At 38.6% G+C, this 25,165-nt stretch overlaps 2 protein-coding genes across 2 annotated transcripts; one reads left to right on the top strand and one right to left on the bottom strand.

Moving 5' to 3' along the window:
- The first annotated feature begins 1,443 nt into the window (after positions 1 to 1,443).
- On the top strand, positions 1,444 to 10,684 carry LOC145787602 (beclin-1-like). Its single transcript, XM_082599376.1, has 9 exons — positions 1,444 to 1,653; positions 1,858 to 2,064; positions 3,062 to 3,198; positions 3,932 to 4,039; positions 4,159 to 4,251; positions 6,236 to 6,382; positions 6,832 to 7,042; positions 8,279 to 8,418; positions 9,293 to 10,684. Exons 1-9 carry the CDS (start codon positions 1,477 to 1,479, stop codon positions 9,456 to 9,458), a joined length of 1,386 nt encoding a protein of 461 aa, XP_082455502.1. The 5' UTR covers positions 1,444 to 1,476; the 3' UTR covers positions 9,459 to 10,684.
- A 3,913-nt stretch (positions 10,685 to 14,597) lies between these two features.
- Positions 14,598 to 20,577, bottom strand: LOC145764401 (uncharacterized). Its single transcript, XM_082576017.1, has 4 exons — positions 19,204 to 20,577; positions 17,929 to 18,140; positions 17,233 to 17,365; positions 14,598 to 16,530 (listed from the first exon to the last, which is right to left on the bottom strand). The coding sequence occupies exons 1-4, from the start codon at positions 20,575 to 20,577 to the stop codon at positions 15,517 to 15,519; spliced, it is 2,733 nt and encodes a 910-aa protein (XP_082432143.1). The 3' UTR covers positions 14,598 to 15,516.
- Positions 20,578 to 25,165: the final 4,588 nt, after the last annotated feature.

The following is a 25,165-nucleotide window of genomic DNA, read 5'->3' on the forward strand; positions in this document are numbered from 1 at the left end:
TTCAAATATTTTGGTTTCGATGTGTGCCAAGAAAAAGTTTGCCAGTGTTGGGCCCAATGGGGAACCCATGGTGACGCCATCTATCTGTTGAAACAAACTATTGTTGTACAGGAACATGCCTTCTGTGGCTAAATGTAATAATTTTATGAAGTATTTTTTCGCAATGGGCGGTCGATTTGGTTGGTTTTCACTAAAAATATGGTCAGCAATTATAGTAATAGTTTCTTTCAGAGGCACGTTAGTGAACAGAGACACAACATCAAAACTCACCATGCGACTATTGGGTGGACACTTAAAATCTTTTAACTTTTCCATAAATTGATTAGTTGAATTAAGCATGTAGGTCTTGGGTATGTACGGTTTTATAATTTTGTCTAAAAATTTTGCCAATTTGTATTCCGGAGTGCCAATCATGGAAACGACTGGTCTCGCGGGATTGCCTGGCTTGTGCACTTTTATTAATCCATATAATTTGCAACCGGAAGCTGTCCTGGCTTTTGCCGAACGACGCAAAAATGTAATAATAAAAATTAAAAATAAATGTAAAACGCAAAAATGTAATAATAAAAATTAAAAATAAAAGAATGCTTCCTTCCGTAGTATCGAACTCATTCCCTCTGGAGCACCAGCCGGAGACTTAGTCTATTCTACGCGCCACCGAATCAGTTGAACATAACTGCCGAATTTAGAACTTATATACGCACTCTTCTCGTCTTTTGCTTTGAAAAAGAAAAAAATGCCTATATAGTGACGTCATGACCGGTCAAATAGTGTTTCAGATTCAAAGACCGGCGCCGGTCAAATAGCCACTGCCTTAACAATAAGAAGAATTTCATGTGCATATGTACCGTATTAACTTGATTGTAAGCCCCGCTTGATTGTAAGCCGCCCTTGATTGTAAGCTGCATGTGGTAGTGTTAAAAATTTAATGTAAGCCGCCCTTGAATGTAAGCCGCAAATACTGTTTACACGCAAAGCTGAAACTGCAGTACTCTCCAAATTTACCGGTATGTTCATTAAGTACCATAAATAAAACTGACAACTCCTTTTTTTCTTTCGAATGCACGTCATAAATGCATGTGACAATTTAAAATGCACGTCACAACTTTACAATTGTCGGCATCAGACAACGCAGTACGGCAAAACATCTATAGCAAAGTCGACAAGGAAAAAGGCAAAAAGAAAAAATGTAAGCCGCCTTTGATTGTAAGCCTCCCTTGAATTTAAGTCGCAAACATGATGGAAAAAAAAACTTTATAAGCCGCGGCTTACAATCAAGTAAATACGGTACATAAAAAGGAAAATAAAGAAAACATTTCTACTTGAAGTACTGTACCCAGTCAGCGCTGTTGAAACAAAATAAATTCAATGCAGTATTGTAAGACTTATGGAAAAATGAACCAATTGTATATTAATTATATTTTCATCATTTTGGTAGATTTGATAAGTTTAGGCTTAGCTGATAACTATTAAAAAATGGATGATGACAGAGTGTGTTTCATGTGTGCACACTGCAAGCAGTTGGTGAAACTAGACAGTTCATTCGAATCAATTGATAATCAAACAATCCATGACCTTTCATCTTCCTCTCAAACTTCTCAAGTTAAAGAGGATCACAACGATGAAGTAGCCATTTCTGCCACCCCTTCATTGGTATGCCAGTTTATTTATCATTCTGAGAGCAACTCACTCAATTACCAATTAGTCTATTGTTGCTTTTTGTCTGCAAATAGCCTATTTTCTGTTGTTCTAATCTACAATAGTCATTATAATATATGTCATTATAATGATATGTCATTATGATAAATGATTTGTGTGTCAAGTTCTTGTTTACTACAAAACGTCTTTTTTTATAAGATTGAATCTCAACCTACTTTGCAAGAAGATAATGATGCAGCTTCATTAAAAGAAACATTGACAACAGATCACTCATCTTCCCAGTTGAGCAATAGTCAGGATAACTTGATTACTCCGGGGATGACTATTCATGAAAGTTCCAATAGTTTTACTTTTATTGGTGACACAAATGGAGGCACAATGGAATCATTAAGTCAAAAGATGAAGGTAAATTTTTGTTTAAATCAAGTTGTAGTTTATTGCCATTGCATGATTTCTTAGTGGATTTCGCAGAAAAAGCATCATAGGCCACATAATCATACTTTATTCATTCGAGTATAAGTTGCACCCTGTGGCCCTTTTAATGGTACAACTTTTTTTCACAATTTTTATTGAAAAATACACATGTGTTGTAGGAAATGTGTTGTAGTGTTGTGTTGTACACATGTGGTAAATATGTGTTGTAGGAAAATAGTGCAGTAGGCCTATTGTATTAGAATCTTTCAAATTTTCTCTTTGCACTGTTGTTAAGTGGATTGTGCAGTCAACAAACGAATCACTTTGTCCCAATCTTCTTCCAAAATGTCTTTATTAACATCCCATGAAGGAAAGGTGGTACATACGCATTACGCAACCCTTTTCTTCATTTTTGTTATTTGGTGCTTATTTCCACCGATTGCTTACCCAACGTATCTGCAATATGTGTGTTTTCTGAAAGATTTTTATGAAATTATTTAGTGCTCATTTATACAATGTTGCACTTTAAAATTATTCATGTATATACAAGTCGCATCCTGACTTTGTGAATAAAAATTTGGCGCAATAGTTTTGGTCTCATACTCAAAAAAAAAAGGCATTCGAATGTAAATGAATTGACCGTGGATGTTAAAACAATCTTTCTAATATTATATTTTCAATGCATTTACCCCCACCTCATCCAGATTTTGTTACGTCCATATCAAATTAACTTTTTATCGAAGTTTGTTTGAGATAATTGATAATCGTGTAGAGATGACAGAGATATTGCTCAACAGCATGTGTTTGAATTGCATTTGTTTTATAGCCTACTATTTCTTCACGATATGGTATCTCCGGTGGTTCCATCGTATGAACATTAAGATGCATTCATGTCACCTATTTATTTGTTATCTTGCTGCCTATGGTCTATGCACTGTATCAAGTTATGCATTCCTGCCGTGGCGTTAACTTCACCAAAAACTTGCAGACGGTGGTGAAATTATTTGACTTGATGTCAGAAAATTCTGAGTTAGAACATCCTTTATGTGAAGAATGCACTGAAACTCTATTGAACAAGCTTACCAAACAAATGCAAGAATCAGAGAAAGAACACACTCTCTACAAGTCTGTCTTACTTCTTTGTCATACTAAATCTGCGGCAGTATTAAGTATTACTACATTAAATGCTTTATTATCAAAAATATGTTGCTTAAATAGAAGTTTAAGTAGTGGCTTAACAGTTTTCACCCAGCCAGAAATTAAGCCTTTTTAACATTGTTCAACCTCTACGAGCATTTGTAGACATTGGATCAGTTAAAAACAGCTGCTTTGCTGGACGGGTACTACAAAGATAAATTGCTGCACTGCTGTTTTTGCTTACAATTACAAATTGTATTGTGTGATATTGTATTTGTTCTTTGCTTGTTGTTAGTAGCCTATTTAAGTACTTCTTCGTCGTATGAGCTGTTCTTCCGGACTATATGTTTGGGCATGATGTCATCAGCCACTCGACAGTCTCGTCATCCAGGGCCTTCAGTCCAAGTGTTCCATGTGGTGGTTGATGGATTGGGCAGTCATGGACGACATGATCTACTGTCTGGTCTGTGGCGCCACACTCGCATCCCGATGACGGAGCCAGGCCCCACCTGCACATGTCTGAACGAAAGCGACCGACGCCGGTTCATAGGCGGTTAAGCCGGACCCACGCAAGTCTTGCGAGGGACATTCCCGGAGGGTGGGGATCGACGTCGGGTAGGAAATCACGGAGTCGGGAGGTGTTGTTTTGCCACTCCATGTTCCATGTACTCATATAGTACTCATACTCATATATTGACTAAACAATTGTATGTTATATTAGAAACTATTTGGAGTCATTGCAGTCTAAGAAATCAGATGATGAAGCAATTTCAAAACTTTCAGAAGAACTTGAAAAGCTGAAAGCTGAAGAACAAGCACTTCTTGTTGAGTAAGTTAGGACTTGAAAAAAAAAATTTTCTCAGTGTTTATTTAGATTCAAGATAAATTTCTAGATCTGCAATTTGATTTAGAAATAGGTCTGCTCATATTTTTCATGTGTTTTTTTAGATTGGAGGAGACAGAAAAGCAAAGAGAAAGCCTAAAAACTGAAATTCTTTCAACTGAAAAGCACAGAGAAAATCTGAACAAGGAAGAAGAAAAGTATGTCAGTTTGCTTGCCGATAACATTGGTACCTTTATGTGACTGATTAGTTGCGAGAAAATCTTTATTCTCGGAATGAGAAAGTCTATGCATAAGATAGATCCTGGCAATTTCGTATACTTATAGAGGGTATGCTACTATTCGGTGAGTCCGATTCGGTGAGTTCCTAACCCCTAACCCCTAGCCTAAAACGGCAATGATAATTAGGCTACGGACTACGGTACCCGATAATTTAAAAAAAAATTGAAAAAATCCCCTATTGAAGGATCGGACTCACCGAATCGGACTCACCGAAACGGGCCATTCCGACTTATAGACTAGAGCAGTGGTTCTCAACCGCCGGTCCGTGTAATTTTTTTGCCGGTCCGCAGAAGATCTTACTTTCTGCAAAGCTTATTTTAATGTGAAGTCATTATCATATTGTAAAATTGTGATCGCACTATGACACATGCACAGCTGTAAAACTGACATATCTCCACGTAAAATTGTTTGATAATAAAGTTGAACTTTTTGATAATCAAATTCTGTGCTGTTGATAATGTTTTTGTGACAAATTGCGTGTAGTTTTCAAAAAGTTTTGAAACACAGAAACACATAACCAAATAGGGAATTTTGTCCGTGATTTTGCAAAATTTCAAAGTCGTTGGAGACGAAAATTGGAATTAAGTTCCGGGATAAAGTCAGGCCTGCAATAGAAATTTGCCAGAACCGGAGTTAGAGAAAGCAAAGATCTCGTTTTTCAAAGACTATGCGGAAAATAGCGCTTCGGAATGGAATGAAGACAAGCCGATTTGCTGTGGAAAATGCTGGTGAAATGGAGTGGTGAAAAAAGTAAAAAGAGGTGCTGAGCATTGTGAGTCAACACTTAAAAGAGTTGGCTAACATTTTTGACGATCATTTTGCGTAACATGAAGATCCTCGACATGGAAACTTTTGGATGTCAACACATGCGTGCGACCTTAATCTTCATAAAAAAGAAAGTCTGATTGAATTACAATATGTTGTGCTTTTACTTTGCAGTCCAGATTCAAAAAACATCATTGTCACACTTCGGGTTATCTCTTGAAACGAATTCGTGCCTAACTTTCAAAACAATCGATTTGCTTGTAATCAGCCATGATTGTAATTGATTCAACTAGCTATTTAGAAACGACAATTCTTTTTCATCTCTAGCTTTAATTAAAACAACGCAAAGAAATCGCTTGGATGCCGAAACAGAGCTGCGTGTTTTAGAAACTTCTTTGATATCTCGTTTTCCCCACATAGGCTACTCAGCGTAACAGTAGCAAATTTCCCGCTGGCATTGATTTGTATGCAAATGGATTGACATTTTTCTGTTTGAGTTGATTTGATTGCCGTTTTATTCCAATTTTTGTCCTGAATACAAATCATATGCTAAAACCTTGCATTATGGTGCGCAACGACAACTTTGGTTAACGAAACGTTACAAATATTCATTCTATTCACTACGATCTTCGGTTGCCAGTCCGCGAAAAATTTTTTAAAATTTTGCCTGTCCCCCACTGTTAAAAGGTTGAGAACCACTGGACTAGAGGCTTCGAACTACTTTTGCAGGCCCGGTTACCGTCACTTGACGAATTAAAGTTTCCGATTGTTCAATTGTTATTGCCTGTGAATTATTTCTTTCACTAAGTGCCGATAAACTGAGATCTGTCGGTGATGTGCGTTACTCAACTCCCGAGAGTCGAACCAGCGTGCCGTGATCTTGCTCTTACCTTCACAAAATAACGCTCTTGACCATATGAGCCATTTTGACGGATAAGTTGAAATATGCAAGAGCTTATTACTGTATAATTATGTCGTATTCGAACTTTCGCCCGGTAGATGAAGATTTAGTTGAAACGTGAACGGGAAGGCAAGGAAGCCCATCTTGGTGTCCATCTTCATGTGTCCACTGCACTTCAATATTCAATGTCCAGTTGTCCACTGTAGCTGATTGACAGGAAACGATTTTTTGCACAGGCATCTGCAGGAATACGCTGACTTGCGACTTCAGCAGCTTGAGCTAGAAGAAGAGCAATGCAGTGCTGACAAGCAACTCCAGCATACAGAAGTGATGTTGAACAAACTAAGGAAAACTAACGTCTTCAACGCGACCTTTCACATCTGGTGGGGATGCAGCAAACTTTATTGTTGGTTTGCTAGATTCGGAAGTTGTTTCATCTACTGTAGCAGAAAGTGTTAACCAAAAATGTTTATTGTTTATATAAAATCAAAGTTTTTATCGTTGGAAAAGATATAACTCTCTGGCTAAGATTGTATTAAGCCAACAGCCGCAGTTTTTTCAAAGGCGACTTTCTAACCTTGCTTGTGGCATAAGGTTGACCGCTCTTTCGAGTCGATGGAATCATATTGCATGCGTGTGCTGACTCGGAGTCAAATTTTTGTATTTATTGAATTACCGTACAAGTTGTACAATGTACATACTTGAAGCTGATGACGTAGTGACGGAAACCAGCTTTGCAATTTCCTATTCAGTGGCGATGCAGATCTAATTATCTGCATCGGTTGGTTTTGTTAACTTTATCGTTTGTAACTTACTGAGATGTATTTCCAAGGCACCAAGGGCCATTTGGGACCATCAACGGGTTTCGATTGGGAAGACTCCCTGGGGCCCACATCGAATGGGCGGAGATCAATGCGGCCTGGGGCCAGGTCGTACTCTTGCTCTCGTCGTTAGCTAGGAAAATGGGCCTGACCTTTGAACGGTACAAACTTGTTCCGTTTGGAAACCATTCCTATTTAGAATCCTTAGATGACAAGGCAAAGGTGGGTGGATTGCGCTTGGTTAGTTCAGTTGGAACCAGTTTATACCGGTGTTGTGATGTGATAATTCTTTGTTTCATCACTATGAGTATGTAAACTAGAGGTGACGAACCTGCGGGCCGCATGCGGCCCGTCAAAGAATTTTGTGCGCCCCGCAAAACTATGTGACAATCGCTCATGCATTAAAGACAAAAGACATCTCAAACTGTTTTATGCCTTCACTGGTACTCCTTTCCTTTGCTACAGGTCGTTACAGGTCGAGGCTGACATGAAAATCTTAGTGTGCACTTGAGAGTTGCCACATCGTCTGTTCGACCTAATATTGAACGCTTAGTCAAGCAAAAAACTTTCCAAAAATTCCACTAAGCAAAAAAATTCAATGCTTCAATGTTATTTTTTAATATTTTATGCTGCTTCAATGCTGCATTACATAGCTTCAGCTGTATGATTCGCATGGGCTTTTGTTTGTTGTTTCAAAAAGAAATTTCTTTAACTGATTTGTTGTTTCGGAGCATAATGGTCGAAACATTTAGTCAACTTGAGCAAAAAGGATAGAGCCAAAAAAAAAAAAAAAGAAATCATACTCATATGAAAGCAAACGCTTAAACTGGAAAATAAAACTTAGAAAATTAAACTGTCTTCGTTATCAAGTACTGTTGCTCTATCCTTTTTGCTCAAGTTAATTTGTTTTTATTTTTACTGTTGTACAGTATGTTTCGATTCTGCGTAAGATAATTTCAACTGTGTGGGTTTTATTACTTTCATTTTCCGTTTGTTACTTTTCATGAATAATATCTTGAGTCGCTTCTAAAACATTTCATAGTAGGTTACGATTAAAAAGTTGTGTGGCTCGATATCTCATGTGTAATTTGACAAAGTGGCCCGCGACCGCAAAAAGGTTCGTCACCCCTGATGTAAACCAATAATTTCTCGCTTTTTCAACCACAATGCCTCCTCCCCTGTGCACTATCTGACGTTGTCCTAACGATGTCCCACTTGGAATCCATCACAAATGGCACAAGTCGTGTGCATATCTTTATGATTGTGTCTACATATTTCAAATTTACATCATCGCTCTTGTTTTTGATAAACTATTCTGTAAAAACACAAAGATTGATTTATAGTACTGTACGTTAGATATGTTATAACAGTTCAGAAACTTATTTCCAGCTTTTCGTACGTTGATTGAATATTTAATTTATGTTACGTAATTAGGAGATATTAAACCTTCCTTTTCAGGAGTTGCCATTATACGGAGCTGGTGGCCTGCGATTTCTTTGGGACACCAAGTTTGACCAAGCCATGGTCGCCTTTCTCGATTGTCTGCAACAATTCAAGCAGGAAGTTGAAGGAAACAGTGGCTTCTCCTTGCCTTACAAGTAAGTCAATGTATTGGGAGGGTAAAAACGGAGTGAAACTGTTCATCAGGCATTTGATAGTTAAAGTAACTTACGTTCTTCTGGTGACTATAGGCTACTAGGTTACCTCCTGATGTTAAAGATGATACCTAGCTTATATTACCGATGTTTCGTCAGTCGTGTCAGTCAGTCGTGCTGACTGACGAAACGTAGGTAATATAAGCTAGGTATCATCTTTAACATCAGGAGGTAACCTAGTAGCCTATAGTCACCAGAAGAACGAAAGTTACTTTAACTATTGGGAGTGTATTAGTTTTTTCTTCACCTGTTTATATCCTAAAATATTTTTCAGCAGATACGATACACATTGGGGAGTGTGTTTTTTACAAGCTGTTTAGCTTGCTTTGCGTTTCATTTGATCTGTGATTAGTTGTGTGTTACAATGTTTTTCGTCGTATCCAGGCTTACGCTCAGTAGTTGAAGATTTAGATTAAGTGGACGGGAAGGCAAGGAAGCCAGTCTTCGTGTCCACTCTGGCCCACCTTCAAGCCTGCCTATATTGTCTAAGTGTCCTGCTAAAGACACAGCCTCATGTTCTTGAGCGGTGTCGAACCGTTAAACATTCCCCACTCGGCTATGCGGCAACTGCCGTTCCGATGAAGATACACTACAATAATTGCTTATAGCCATAACTTTTTAATGGTGGAATATCGTCAGAAATTAGACTTTCAATGCTCTATCCAAATTAGGGTCAAAGGACACCTAATATGGCCTTTTAAGCAATAGCTATAGGGCTGGAAAAAAAAGCATGAATAATTGTTTGTTTTTATCCTGAGCAATTTAACTTAACTTTAAAAATGACGGAACAAGTAACAAGGATTGTTTCCTCCACCAGGATGGAGAAAGGGAAGATTGAAGATACTGGAGGATCCGGTGCGTCATACTCCATCAAGATGCAGTTTAACTCTGAGGAACAGTGGACCAAGGCGCTGAAGTTTATGTTGACAAATTTAAAATGGGGGTTGGCTTGGGTGTCGTCACAATTTGCTGCCACCCCCTAGCTCCCTGTAGAGGCCACTGTTTTGTGCCACCAAACGCTTTCTATTTTGAAAACATCTTTTGGATCTTGACACATTGTTAGCATTTGGCTAATTCACAGTTGTACTGTTGCGTTGTCATTTTTTGCGGTTTGGTGTTGCAGTTAAAACTGCTTCGTTCAACATTTCAATTGCTTCATGTAAAATTTTTGCTCACCCCACCATGTCGCCACGCGGTTGTGTGACAAGGTGATAGCATTATGGATGCATTGGTAACTGCGACCAGCAACCATGAAACTCAAGCGAAACCTATCGGCGCTCGTCTTTTGATCGCAATGTTTACACCTACAAGCAGCTTTATCATTTAACCCTTACCTACCCAACTAGTAATAGATGGCCATTTCAAAATGTAAATCTGGCATCGACATAAATAATGAAACAATGACGAAGAAACGACGTAATAAAGTCGTCCTGCTCTTCCATTGTTCATTTCGCCGCATCGAAAGGCAAACTAGTTTGGAAGCCAGTTCAGCATTGGTACCAAAACCACCCAGTTAAAAACTTATTTTTTTCATTTCAGTTTTGCAATCGCTTGCCTTGGCTCACGTTCCCACGAGGACGTGATTCATGACGTGTTGTGCAATAGCTTCGGCTCTTCGGGTTGTTATTTTTCATGTTATCGAACTTGCATAATTGCTATTTTTTGTGTCCAAAACTGATTTTTAAAAGTATTGTGGCGTGTCGTTGGAAAGTGGATTTGATAATTTGTTTGAGAACCAGAAAGAACTGGTTGGTTGGTTTTGAATCTATCCTCGGACTGACAAAGCCTTGATTGGTTATTCCTGGTAGTTTCGCATACTTGTAGAGCAGTGGTTTTCAACCAGGGTTTCGCGGAACCCTAAGGTTCCGCCAGTAAGTCTAGTCTAGGGGTTTCGCAAGTTTGCATCCCAATATTAAAGACTTGTGCGAGAAATACCAGGCTCAAGTTACTCATTGAAGGTTTTATGAGAATAAATGTACTTTTTTACAGATTGTATTTTTATTGTACATGACATGTTATTGCTTTAAGTTGCATTGTAATTTATGTTGTTGCTGATTGCTTCGTTGCTGATTGCTTTGTTACGTTGCCTTAAGTTCCTTTGTCGTTTTTACTGGTGTTTATTTTCAGTCTCAATTCAGTTTGCAGTTTATGTCGTCAGAACAACCTAGTTGCATTTTAGCGTAATAAACTTCTTAATAGAGGAATTGTAGATGGTTTCACTACATTTTATTACGCTAATAAAGTATGGATCTAAAAGACTTGCGCCCTAGACTCTTAGCTGCGGACCCGCAAAGTAAAGACGCTAAACGACAATGGGTGCATTGGTACAAGTCTTTTACAATTTATCTAGAAAAGCTCGGAGAAGTTTCAGCTGAAGACAAGTTGAATTTGCTTATAAATCATATAGACGCTTCAATATATGAACTGGTGTGTGAGACAACAAATTATGATGAAGCTATCGAACAACTGAAGCGCCTTTTTGAAAAGGTTTCTAACCCCATGTTTTCTCGATTTGTTTTAAAAACTAGGAAGCAGAAGCCAGATGAATCACTAGACGAGTACATGCAGACCTTAAAGCGATTGAGCCTCTCCTGTGACTTTCGGGCCGTATCGGCAGTTGCGCATAAAGAGGAAGCTATACGTGACTCGTTTATCGCTGGGATTTCGTCAAATCACATTAAACAACGCTTGCTAGAGGACAAAAATGCTTCGCTACAACAAACTTTTGATAAAGCTCGATCCTTAGATGATGCCCAAACGTTTTGCAATCGTGTCGAAATGACTGCGAGCCAGACTCCGTCTTCACTTGATTGTGGCGCAACAGCTTTTACGGCGTCTACTTCAATACAGCTTTTCAAACACTTAAGGAAGGAATGCCATCCGATTGCTACAAAGCCTAGAAAGTATTCTCAAGCCGATAGAAGTTTTATCTCTTCAGAGGTGCAGCGACTTTATAAGGAAGGTTTAATTGAGCCGAGTCGTTCGCCATGGCGAGCACAACCTCTTGTGGTCACTCAAGAAAATCACAAAAAGCGTATGGTCATCGATTTTAGCCAAACCATAAACAAATTCACTTGTTTGGACGCGTATCCTTTACCTCTTATGTCAGACGTAGTGAACAATGTTGCTAGGAACAGCATCTATACAACGCTAGATTTAAAAAGTGCGTACCACCAGGTAGAAGTTCCTCTGCAAGATCGAAATTTCACTGCTTTCGAAGCCGATGGAAGCTTGTGGCAATGGAAGAGAACGCCGTTTGGTCTAACGAATGCAGTACCTGGTTTTCAACGGATAATGGACAACATTATCAAAGACTACGAGTGCAAAGGTACGTACGCTTATCTTGACAATATTACCATTTGCGGGAAAACCCAAGAAGAGCACGATCAAAATTTATCAAAATTTCTTGCAGTAGCTCGAGAATGCAATCTAACTTTCAATGAAGCAAAAAGTACTTATTCGGCAGATACAATCGACTTGCTTGGATATAGAATCTCTAAAGGTACTTTAAGTCCTAACCCCGAAAGAGTGGAATCTTTACTAAAAATCCCGCCTCCAAAAAGTAGTAAACAACAGCAGAGGATTGTCGGTTTATTTGCGTATTATGCGCAATGGATTTCGCGTTATTCTGACAAGATTCAGCCTCTAATTCGAAACACTACCTTTCCTCTGAATGATGCAGCCCTAAACTCTTTCGCGACGTTGAAAGCTGAATTGGCTCAAGTTACGCTTGGGGTGATAGATGAAGAAATTTCATTTACAGTAGAAACTGACGCATCTGACATTGCCATTTCAGCCACTTTAAATCAGAACGGGCGACCCGTTGCTTTTTTTTCCAGGACACTCAACAAAAGTGAAAAAGTTCACTCAAGCATAGAGAAAGAAGCGACGGCAATTATCGAAGCCATTCGAAAATGGAGTCATTTTCTAGCGGGACGCCGATTCAAACTTGTCACAGATCAAAAATCGGTGGCATTCATGTACAACAGCAACAACCATGGCAAGGTAAAAAACGCAAAAATTTTGAGATGGCGACTGGAACTATCACAGTACGATTATGAAATTGTTTATCGAGCAGGGAAGTATAATACTGCTCCCGACACTTTATCTAGAGTGTATTGTGCAACTATGATGGACAATTCGTTGTATGAAATTCATGCGGCCTTATGCCACCCTGGAGTAACTCGCATGCATCATTATGTTAAAACAAAGAATTTGCCTTATTCTATTGATGACATCCGTAAAATGACATCCGCTTGTGAAATTTGTGCTGAGTTGAAACCTAAGTTCTACAAGCCAATTGAAATTCCATTGATAAAAGCTACGCAACCTATGGAGCGCTTAAGCATCGATTTCAAAGGACCTTTACCTTCTGCTACGAATAACAAATACATTCTGACTGTAGTAGATGAGTACTCTCGATTTCCTTTCGCCTTTCCTTGTAGTAAAGTAGACACTGAAACTGTAATCTCGTGCATGTCTAGTCTTTTTGCAATGTTTGGTAAATGTGGTTATGTGCATTCGGATAGAGGTGCATCGTTTATGTCTAAGGATTTTGTGTCTTACATGTACAGTTTGCGTATTCCTACCAGCAGAACCTCTATATACAATCCACGGGCTAATGGCCAATGCGAAAGATACAACGACGTAATTTGGACTTCTGTAAAACTTGCTTTGAAAACTCGAGATCTTCCTATTTCTAAATGGGAGTGTGTTCTACCTGATGTTTTACATTCTATGCGCTCTTTATTATGTACTGCAACAAACGTGACGCCACACGAGCGATTTTTTAATTTTCAGCGTCGTTCAAGTCTAGGTCTTTCCATACCTACTTGGGTTAAATGTCCTCAAAAGGTTTTATTGAGACGACACGTTCGTGCTAGCAAGTATGAACCGCTTGTCGAAGAAGTGGAAATGACTCATGCAACTCCGAACTACGCGCACGTTCGTTTCGCGAACGGACGCGAAACCACAGTGTCAATTCGTGACATCGCTCCAACTGCTCGTGGTGGCCTTGACGAGTCGACTCTTAGTTTGCCGGATCTCGGGAGTCCAAACGAAGGGATAAACAATCCATCTGTGGAATTTCCCGAACAAATAACAACTAATAATGAGTCTGTCAATGAAGATGCACCTGCCCCGTCATCGGAAACTCATATACCGACTGATTCCAGCGAGCGCCCCATGCCCCGGCGCTCATCTCGTTCAAGGCGACCGCCAAACAGATTTGTAAATTAATTTTTGTTGATCCCTATTGATAATCTATGGAAGGGGTGAATGACATGTTATTGCTTTAAGTTGCATTGTAATTTATGTTGTTGCTGATTGCTTCGTTGCTGATTGCTTTGTTACGTTGCCTTAAGTTCCTTTGTCGTTTTTACTGGTGTTTATTTTCAGTCTCAATTCAGTTTGCAGTTTATGTCGTCAGAACAACCTAGTTGCATTTTAGCGTAATAAACTTCTTAATAGAGGAATTGTAGATGGTTTCACTACAGTACATAAATAAATCTGAACTGAACATGAGTATTTTGATTTTATTAATCAAACGATGTTTTTTACATAAAGCAATTAAACTATTGAACAGGGGTTCCTCGAGCTTTTGGAATGCTTCATTGGTTTCCGTTCCACCCAAAAGGTTGAAAACCACAGTTGCAGAGGCTCTTGACGCAGGGCCGGCTACCGAGATTGACAGAGTGAAGTTTTCCGATTGTTGAAGTGTTGTTGCCGAGGAATTATTTCATTCACTAGGTGCCGCTGAATGCCAACAAAAAGCTTAAATTTCACTCTGACAATCTTGATGTGTGACAAGTTCAAAACTTGTGGCCTTTGCGAAACTCTCGAGGTTTATTAACATTTCAAGAATAATTTTAGGTGTTTAGACTTTATTAGATTATTTAGGCTGGAATGCAAAGAAGCCAACTTTCGTGACCATCTTTAGGCCTGCTATTACGTATCCAGCCAAAGATACAGCCGCACGCTCTTGAGCGGTGTCGAACTAGCGTCCTTTCGCCTTTCAGCATCAAGAGAATGTCTGTTCCAGCTCAGTTTCTCAAAGTTTGCTAGAGCTAACAAGACAGGACATATAGGCTATTGCAGGTTACACCAATTCATTTTAATTGGGAAGCAACGACAATAAAGCAAATAAATAAATAAACGAACACATTTTAAGCAAAAGCAATTGTCTTCTCTCTATTGGGTCTGTCTAACCAGAACCTACTGGTCAAAAATCAATAAAATCATGACAAATAGGAATATGGTTTTCTTCTACTGTAAAAGGCCTTTGTGGTGCTTAATTGTGCAATAGAAAAATAAAGACAAACAAAAGCTTTGTAACATCTTCATTTAAAAAAATCTTAGGCTATGTCACAAAAATGCTTTTAAAAGGAGTTCATTGTAACACGGTGAAATTACTTTTCACAATTGGATGGTTTTACGTGGCAGTATGAGAATAATTTAAACTGCAATTGGACCGAGATCTTTTCAGGAAAACCTCTATCTCGTTGATAGAATAATTGACACACAACAACACCTCATCAACAAGTGGAAACTCCATTTTTTTAATGTTGGTGGCTGACCAGGTCAGCATAAATGGTTCGACCTTTCTGCTGGCATGCAAAAATGCTAGAATCAGGCATCTGAAGTGGCTTTGATTTTGACAATTAAGTATTGACACTTCCGCTACAATAAGTTAAGGAGTAATTTAAAGGAGACTAATAGTAGACTCGGTTTAACTATATGGTCTGTTTTATAGGCTATCGTCTTGCTGCAGCCAGGGACGGATTTAGCTGATGGGGGGCCCGGGGCACTTTTAAATCGGGGGGCCTCCGTGCAAAAAAAAATTTTACGTTTACAGTAGCATTAATCCAGTACTGCACAGCATTTTTCAGAAACTTTAAAGGCTGAAAGAAAGAAAAAATAACACAAAATCACATTTTTCCACGTAGGGGGGCCCTTCAACAGTCGGGGGGCCCGGGGCACCTGCACCCTCTGCCCCCCTAAATCCGGGCCTGGCTGCAGCCTGTAATGTCCATGTCAATATGGTTAATCGTTGCTCCAGAACTGCGACAATTTGTTTGTTCCGTTTAACAACTGAGAAAATAGATCGCCGTACTCGCTTTCTGTGTCGTCGTTGGAGTAATAGTACGAGTCGAACTCTTGATACATATCCAGCGTACCCAAATAATCTTTTAAGCTAGTCCATTGGTCAGCGTCCAACCAGGAACTATAATCACTTTCAAAATCAGTAAAAGGTTCATTCAAATCTGTTGATAAATTTTTAGGTTCGCGATGTCTGTCACTATCCACTTGAGATAAATTTAATTGTTGTTTCACGTCACCAGTGAAGTACTGCTTATCGTATTCTTCCCAATACTGGTCCTCATATTCATCATTGATATCAAACGTTGCTACTAAAAATGCGTTACTGTGATTGCTGTCTGTTGGATTTGTAATACTGGTAATATTGCTGGATGTAGATTCGATTTCATCCTTGTTTGGTGCAACAATATCACCCGGTACAAAATTTTCATTTTGAATTCCTGAAGATGGTGCCATTGCATCAATAACTTCAGCAGAAGCTGCAATTTCGATCAGCCATTCGGTGTTTGCAGAAGACGTTTGATTTAAATCTTCTGTTGAATTAGTTTCTGTCTGAAAAGAACTGATTGTTGAATCTGTGTCATCAACTCCATAGTCGTTGTCATAATATTGGAAAACGTCATCTTTCTTGACCGAAGATTGAAAATCGTTGCGTTCTTCATCATTATCACTCAAAAGATCTGATGTGCCATCGTAGTAGGTGTCGAAACTCGCGTTTTTGAGAATGTCGCTTACTGATTCATCCAATTCAGCATAAGTATCTTTATTGAGGCCGTAATCTGACAGCAACGAATTCAAATAATTGTGATCTTTGGTTTCAAGATGTGTAGTATCATTATCTGGACTCTGGGCGGAAGCTGTGATGGAGGTGCTTGAACTTAAAGGATCGTCGTTTGGGTAAGCACTGTAAAACATCGTCACGGACAATCTTCTGTGCACGAGGATTTTTTTCCACTCCTGGAAAACAAAGATGGCGGTTTGAATTTTGAACATCTATGTGTTTTTGTTTTGTTTGTCGTATCCAGGCTTACACCCGGTGGTTGAAGATTTAGATTAAGTGGACGGGAAGGCAAGGAAGCCAATCTTCGTGTCCACCTTCAGGCATGCCTTTAAGTGTCCTGCCGCAGACACAGTCGCATGCTCTTGAGCGGTGTTGAACCGGCACCCGTTCGATTGCCGTTCCAGGGTTCTCACCACTCGGCTATGCAGCCTGACATCTATGTGTTAAGATTGCGTTTGTTAGGTCTGCATTTTAACAAGAAAATATTTGCAAGTCAATACTCTCGCTATAGCTGCATGGATTTAACGATCGCCTATTAAGTTGGTGAGACATTTTCCCCAACATCGGCTTCATGGTTTTTGTTTTCTCTTTAGGGTGTTGACTACGAGATAATAGAAACAGACATATTTAAAAATAAGGTTGCCAGTTGTCAAATAATTCACAAATTTTGATAGAAACAGACATAGGCTATTTAAAAATAGGGTTGCCAGTTGTCAAATAATTTACAAATTTTGATATAAACAGACATAATTAGAAATAGGGCTACCAATTGCCAAATAATTTACAAATTTTTGATAGAAACAGACATAATTAGAAATAGAGTTGCCAGTTGTCAAAACAATTTACAAATTTTTGATTCAGTTGTATAAACTACTCACTTCCAAAGAACATTGTAGTTCATTAAGTCGTAAGTTGATCACACGACGTTCTTGATAATAAGGAGGTGAATAACAAAATGTGTTTTCTTTCTTCATGTCTTCAGAAACATCCAGATCATCTATGGAGGTTTTTCTGTTTAAAATAAAAATGTTATAAATTGGGAGCATTTTCTTAGACAATAGCTCAATACCCCGATAGCTCAATTGGTTAGCGCGTCACTTCTGGAACAAAGAAGCTTCAAGATCAAGCGGCGCTGGTTCGACTCTCGGGGTGTTCGCTTGAGCAACGCACGTTAAGGACTGCTCTCCATTCAGCTGCATCTAATGAATGGAATAGTTTCCCGGCAACAACACTTCAACAATCGGAAACATCACTAGCTGTCAATCTCGGTGACCGGGCCTGCGTCAGTGATTCAAAGCCTCTACAAGTATGCGAAACTGCCAGGATTAAGCTGCAAGAAGCTTTCTCAGTCTGAGGATAAAGATTCAATCAATCAATCAATCTTTATTCTTAGATGCCCGGCAGTTGTCTGTTTCAGAGACCATCACAGAAGAACCACGATTGGCGCTCAAGGTCTGGAGGAAATGAAAGAAGGTAGCGGAGATATTCGGGACGGCAGCAGCAGCAGTAGAATGAACCGAATAAAAATTGCTCAACAACAACAACAGCACATTCAACTGCGTTTTATCACTTACTTGTAAGGGTCAAGCAATAACCTCTTGTTGTTTGATTGTGTTTTGTACTTGAGCGCAACGAGAAGCGGCACTATTGTCCCACAATCACAGCGAAGAGGGTTGCCGTACAACCAAGCAACTCTAATTCGGTATACCCATGGCCCAGCAGGAAGAGTTTCTAGCCCACACTCTTGCAGGTATAAAAGACGCAAAGATTTTGTGTGTCGAAATACCTAAATGACATATAATTGTTATTGGTTAATGTTATTTTGCAATTGTTATTCTTATGCAATAACCGGTGTCTTGTGCCGTTAAAAGATGGGGGTAATTTGTATACAAGTTGATCAGCGAGATGAGCGGATGATTGTTTATTTGCCTTTCAAATAAGAGTCGAGAAAAAACACATACACACAAAAATAATAACACATCAGTAGAAAGGTCTGGCAGCACCGAACAACCTTGTGGTTAATCAGTCGAGATGCTGCCAAATGCTTTCCTTCGTTAGACCAGCAGCAATTAGCCACCATGCAGAATTGGCCACCGCCATGACAAAAAAAAAACATGAGCAATATTTAGAAAATCCGAAGTTCAAAACACACGTGAAATACCACACCGACACACATCGAATAACACACCAAGTTTGATACTAATCAATTTAATTTGAATAGAATAGAATTTAAAAATATCATTTTGGCATCATAGCGAAATATTTTAAAATATTTTAGTAGGAAACAAGAGGTCTGTTTGAAACGAAGGCGGGAAATCATATTCACAATCAAAAAAAAAACAGACTCAAAACCGAAGAAACGAAGGCGGGAAATCATATTCACAATCAAAAAAAAAAACAGACTCAAAACACACGTGAAATACCACACCGACACACATCGAATAACACACCGATGCGAGATAACAAGATGGATGTTTGAGAACGAGTGGTGTCAATTCTTGGTCAAAATAAAATGAAACAAAGTTTTTCGGATTAAAGTTTGATACTGATCAATTTAATTTGAATGGAATAGAAATTAAAAATATCACTTTGGCATCATAGCGAAATATTTTAAAATATTTTGGTATGAAACAAGAGGTCTGTTTGAAACGAAGGCGGGAAATCATATTTACAATAAAAAAAAATAAAATAACCGATTAAGTACTTTTGAAATTTTTTTTTTTACATAAAAGTTACACAAATATAATCATTTGAGTTATTTTATAAAGCTGCACTGACTTGACGTTTTTACAGTTACCAACAAATACTCTGTTCAATCTCAATTAATTCATTTAAGTGCAAAGACTTACTTTTTCCGGAAGCTCTCTAAGGTTTGGGTTTTTGTACATTCGAAGGATTTCTAAGTTTTGCAGACCACAAAAAGCATTTGGTGACACCAAATCAATAGCGTTGTTAGACAGGTCAAGAATATTGAGATTCTGTAGAAAGGCAAACACACCGTCTGTGAGCCGGCTAATGCGGTTGTGAGACAAATAAAAAGCTTCAAGAACATTCAGTTTTTCCAGACTGTCAATAAACAGCTCTGAAATTGAATTTTTGTCCAAAAAGAGAATTTTTAATGAGTTTGGAAGATTTTCAGGTACGCTTGTCAAGTTAAGTTCTCCAAGATCCAATGTTTGCAGGGTATCCAATTTTAAATTGGGATTTTCTTGCTGGTTGATTTCCTCGTCAACGTAATAATCGGAGAAAAGTTCCGCTTGTCGTTTTTTTCGTAGCGAGATGTCATCCCCAGAGGAAGAAAGAAACGATCCACACTCAGAATTGCGAGAGAGCTTTACCGATGCTGTGGCTATATTGTCGCTGTACGACAATTTGGGCTGAGAAAACCACGATAGAATATCACTGATTTGAGACTTTGTAACTTGACTTAAAGGATTTCCTCTCAAATTGAGAATTCGTAAACTTGAAAGGTCTTTGAATGCTGTCAAAGAAATCCAAGATATTTCATTGTGGCTTAAAGAGAGCAATTCAAGCTTTTCAAAACCTGCAAACGCCTCGCTTGAAATATTTTCAATCATGTTGAAGGAGAGCTGAAGAGAATTGAGACTGTGTCGCAAACTTCGAAACACCGAGACAGATTTGTTGGCCGATTCGGTTTGATTTCGAAATGTGATTGATGTGATTTTGTTTTCTTGTAAATCCAAATGCTCCAATTTGTTCAAACCGTTAAAAGCTTCGACTTCCAAGTTATTGATTAAATTGCTTCTCAGTGAAAGTGCAATCAAGTTCTTTCCACTGGACGTTAAGCAATTTCGAGGAATGTTTTCTACAACATTAAAGTTCAAGTATATGCTTTGAACGTTCTGAGGAAATGCATTCACATAATCACTGGTAAAGTCGGAAACTTTTTCATCACAGGGGAATTCGTTGATAGTTGTTGATCCACAATGAGCTATGATTTCCGCATAGCAATGGCATGATTCTGGGCAAGGCGACATTGTTATTGAAATCGTGTCCTCATGGTTTGTATTTAATGAAGAGCTATTTCGTAAATCGTAGTCCAGTGCTTCAATGTTTCCAACACTGATGACTTCACTTTTTTGTGTGGCGTTAACTGTTCTGTCAGCAACGTTTGCACTTGTGTTCTGTTGTGAGACCACGGCTGGCCGTGATGCAACTCTTACCGAGACTGCTGTCAAAAGAAGAACTAAAATCTTGATCATTTTGCCGGCAACAAAATAGCTTATCTTCTCAAATCCAACTGAAAGTCTAATTTTACAAAAGTGGTTTCTTGATTTTGGCTTCTGTCTTTTCACAAAACTGCACGTTGGGCAAAAAACGATCGTTATTTTTCCAACAGGTATAAAAACTTCCTCCTTGTTTTTCTCAGGGTAAAGTCTGCGTTTTATGTTACGCCACAAACAAGTTTACAAAACTATAATCACTTCTTAAAAACGTTCTGTTAAAACAGTGACATCATTAAGTGAAGTATGTAGTTGATAGCCTAATACTTTTCAAGTAGTCTAAAGCTTTTTCGGTGTTCTAAATTTTAGAAGTTTCTAATGTTTTTTTATTTTTCTACACGGTTAAATTTCATAACTTGTAACCTTATAAGATAAAACTGGCAATCTCTCAACATAATTGCAGGTTTTAATTTTTGACCTATACTACCTCCTTTGATTTGTTGATAAAGAAATTAAATTTAACAACGAGTGTATGTTAATGACAATCATTCGTGTGCTATCGAGAAAAACTTTTAAGAAAATATAAATCTGTTAGTTTGCTGTACTCAGTTAAAACGGTCTGAAGCCCAAAGAAAGCCTTTTAAACTTATCAAATCTGAGAATAGAATTAACTCGAAACGCACTCAGGTTGTTGTAATCCCTAATCAATGGCTTTATTATTGTGTCAACTGAAGCTGTACCAATACAATTTACATATGAGTCAGTCATTACATCTACAGTAAATGATAAATAAATAATTTAATCGTTATCTTAAGACAATAAGGTTGTGCTTCAAGTTTGAAAGAGTTACAAAATCACCTAGTCTTCTTTTTCATTAAAAAGACTACTTTAGTTAAAAGTAGTAAACTTTGTTGTTTTACAGTTTCCTTCGCAGAAGCGCTCGAAGAAGTTGGTCAGTGATCCTCAAGGCGCATTTATATAACCTCAAGTCTCTGCGCTCGATACAGGTAAAACTTCAATCATAAAATCTGATCGTTTTTGACAATTAGGTTTGTGTAACCTCAGAAATTGTCAACGATGTTCACTAAGCAGTGAAACTTGTTATTTTTACATTATTTCAACGTCTTGCAAAGTTGGAACACCGCAAAAAATGAAGACTTTTGTTAGCACTTGGCTGGTTTGAGTAAATCTAAGTTACAATCTATCGCTTTCATCGACTTCCACCACAGAGGCAGCGATTTTCTCAATTACTCAACTCTTGTTAAGGTCTTGCTTTTATCACAAGTGTATATGACGTAGTTTGGGCAATATGCCATTCGAAATGCTTCCGATTTCCCAAATTCACTGACCATCCTTTCGCATGACGTCATAATCCGCGCGCGAGCGAGTCTGACGTATTTGACGTGTGGTGGACGTAGCTCGCAAAAATGATTAGCTGACATCAACTCAACAAAGAAAAGCGTTGCATTTACGTAAAATCAGTAAAAACCATCACAAAATTGTCGCTAGTGAAAAGTTGTTGCCCGTACGAGAAACTTGTACTTTACGCACTGAATGCAATTAATTGACAGGATTTCGCTACAGGTTTCTTCACCTTGGAAAAAAATAGGAATTATGACGTTCTTTGTTTTCCATCAAACGTCATAATATCCTCATTTGTTAGTCGCCTGCAGCTTGACAAAGGGTTCCTTTCAAATAATGCACAGCGCAGCTGCTGTATTAATGGCTTATGAAATGAACGCAAGACGCTGGTCACAGGAAAGTAACAAAGTGTTAACTTCCGAGTGTATTAGGTTCGCGTGCGACCTGACAAGCTTCGCTCGCAATTGCACGGGTTAGGTTTGTAATAAGATGCAAAAAAGATTTTTGCTTAACCAGCCAAGTGCAAACACCATGTGAGCCTTCTTGCTGTGGTACTCGTGGCATCTATCCCAGCCGATCTTTGAAAACTAGATGCTTGTAAATTTATCTAGCGTATCCGGTATCGTGCAGTGTACCAAAGTGTTCTTGGTCGGTTTAAATTTATCTTGATAAAAATAGATGATAAAAATATTAATTTGATGACTTCCAAAAAAGTGGCCACTGAGGCACTTTTCTTTTCTGGCAATAATCCAAGAAACTCAAGTTGTCTTTGAGTTGTGCTGTTCATTAGTTGTTTGTTTCTCTGTCTTCTTCTACGCGGTTCAAAACTTCTATATGTTTTTAATATGGTCTGTATATGGATTCCGGAGCATTCTTCTGTGAAACCACGTTTGAGCTACGGTACTTCGATTCTATGCCGAGTTTTTGCAGCGAAAGTCCATATCACACAACCATACTACAACAATGCTTTAAACCAGTGTGTCTCAACAGGGGCGGTACCGCCCCCCGGGGGGTGTTTTGATTTTGAAGGAAGCGGTATCATTATCTCGGCTTAAGGGGGCGTTTTGATTATTAGGGGCATTCTGGTTTAACCCATCTACCGACCAGCATAACGATTTCGTCACATCATTGTCTGGATAATCTACTTTACATGCTCGCACGATAGCCAAACAATTTCTCTTACACCATCGTCGTATTTGATTGACCAACCGTTTCGTTTACGAACGCTATCTATTTAAAATTTAAATTCAGTAATTTTTAGTATAGCCAATCACAAAATCTGGTGAGTTCCATTATGAGTTATGACGTAAACAGCACAGCAAATTAATAATTAATCGTTTTGTTGGGAGGCGGTAAAAGTTCGCCAATTTATAAATGGGGCGTTTGGGCCTAAAAAGGTTGAAAAACACTGCTTTAATGATTCACACCTTGATTGAACTTAAGTGCGTGAACTGATGCCAGAGGACGCGTGGAAGCTGGGAAATTAAAGATAATTACTAAATGTCGTTATAGGCCGTGTTTGTGTCGTTATGTCGTTATAAGCCATGGGCTTCTAACCAGCATTCTGGATTTTAAGTGACTACTACTTTTCAACCATTCCAAGAGAGGGTGCGAAAACTGATTGGTGAATTCAAGGTTGTGCAAACAGGGAAAAAAATCAGCTAGCGGTGGTTCCCAACCGGGAAGGAATTCCGCACTCGGGGGAGATTTTGCAATTTGCAGGGAATAATTTGGTTTTGGGATTGTAAAGCTTTTTAAGCGTAGTACATTGGCTTAGACTGGAGCTTTAGAGCGTGTTCGTCATTTTTGAATTAACATGTTTTCACACACTAACTAAATCTTAGCGGCTTCATACCTCTCGCTCAAGAGAGTATGAAAAGGTAATGAAAAAAGGAAACAAAGCATCTGTGACTTTGATACTACTCATAACACTGGGCAACATCGAATTTATTCCACAAATGAAAATATATTACCTAGACTAACTTTAGGATACTGATTCCAAATCTGCAATCAGAATTGGTCTATGACGTCAGGATTTCAAGATACGAAAATTCACGAAATTCGAATTTTGCATTGATTGGCACTGTACAAGGTATTGTGCAATTTTCTTTCCCAGCGAATTATTGGTCAACAATGCATATTATGTAGGCCTACGGTTAATATCGACATTATTTTGTAAATGTAATGTTTTTGACAATTCTAATGTTTTTGACAATTCATGGTGGCCTTATAAGGAGGGGTTATTAAGCCTACTTACAGAGTGATTGATTGAATCTCTCTCCTCGGACTGGGAAAGCTTCTTGCAGAGCTTAATCCTGGCAGTTTCGCATACTTGTAGACAGGGGCTCTATCCACTTTTAGAATTTGGGGGGGGTGATTTTTGGACAGTGGGCTAAAAACGTCATAGTCATTTCAACTTCTGGGGGGCTACGCCCCCCAGACCGCCCATTGTAGCATCAGCTTCATTGATCACCCACGTGCATAGGGTTTCCAATTCGTTTCAAAAAGTATGTTTCGGAGGGCAGTGGTGCCGAAGTTGGGGGAGGGGATATACCCCCCAATATTTTGGTAGCATTCTCTCCCAATAATTCATAAAAAATTATTTGCTATGAAGTTGTAGGCTACTTCGATCTAGTTGTTTGCAAGCATCTTGCATTGCTGTTGTTTTTCTTTTATTGATGTTTGATCACAGTTCTAAGTTGTCTTGGATTTGATGCTAGACAATGCAGGACCTTCATTGAAGGTATTAAGGACGAGTTGGACCATGCCACTGGCCATGGCACTGCAGTAATGAAAAAACTGCACAAACATATTTGGAACTTGTGCTGATTTTGAAGCCTTTTGCACTTATAGAGCAATATAGTATCACGTTGCAAGAAAAGCTTGACATTGACTCTGTGAAGAGCTGTTTTAAACCTTGAAAATCACTCGAGAGAAATATCGTGATTTGGAGTTTGAGAACAATAACAAAAATGCAGTTTCACTTCCGGAAAAATTTGCTGCTTATTTTATCACGCCTTTGCCAGCACCACGGCAAAGAAGAGTCCCTGAAAGATTGGGTGGAGGCTCGGTGGCAACTACTGCAGACACTTAACTGCATTATAAAATACTTTACAATCAGTTCATGGACAGAGTTATCTCTAAACTGACCGAACGGTTTAAAAGTAGCCTGAATTCCGATTCGGCAAAGTATAAAAAACTTACACGAATTTTCAAGACCGGCTTAGTTCCTGAAATGGTCAAAAATTATCCAGAGCTGAATAGA

Source organism: Aplidium turbinatum, chromosome 2, assembly GCF_918807975.1.
Source record: "Aplidium turbinatum chromosome 2, kaAplTurb1.1, whole genome shotgun sequence".
Classification (NCBI taxonomy): Eukaryota; Metazoa; Chordata; class Ascidiacea; order Aplousobranchia; family Polyclinidae; genus Aplidium; species Aplidium turbinatum.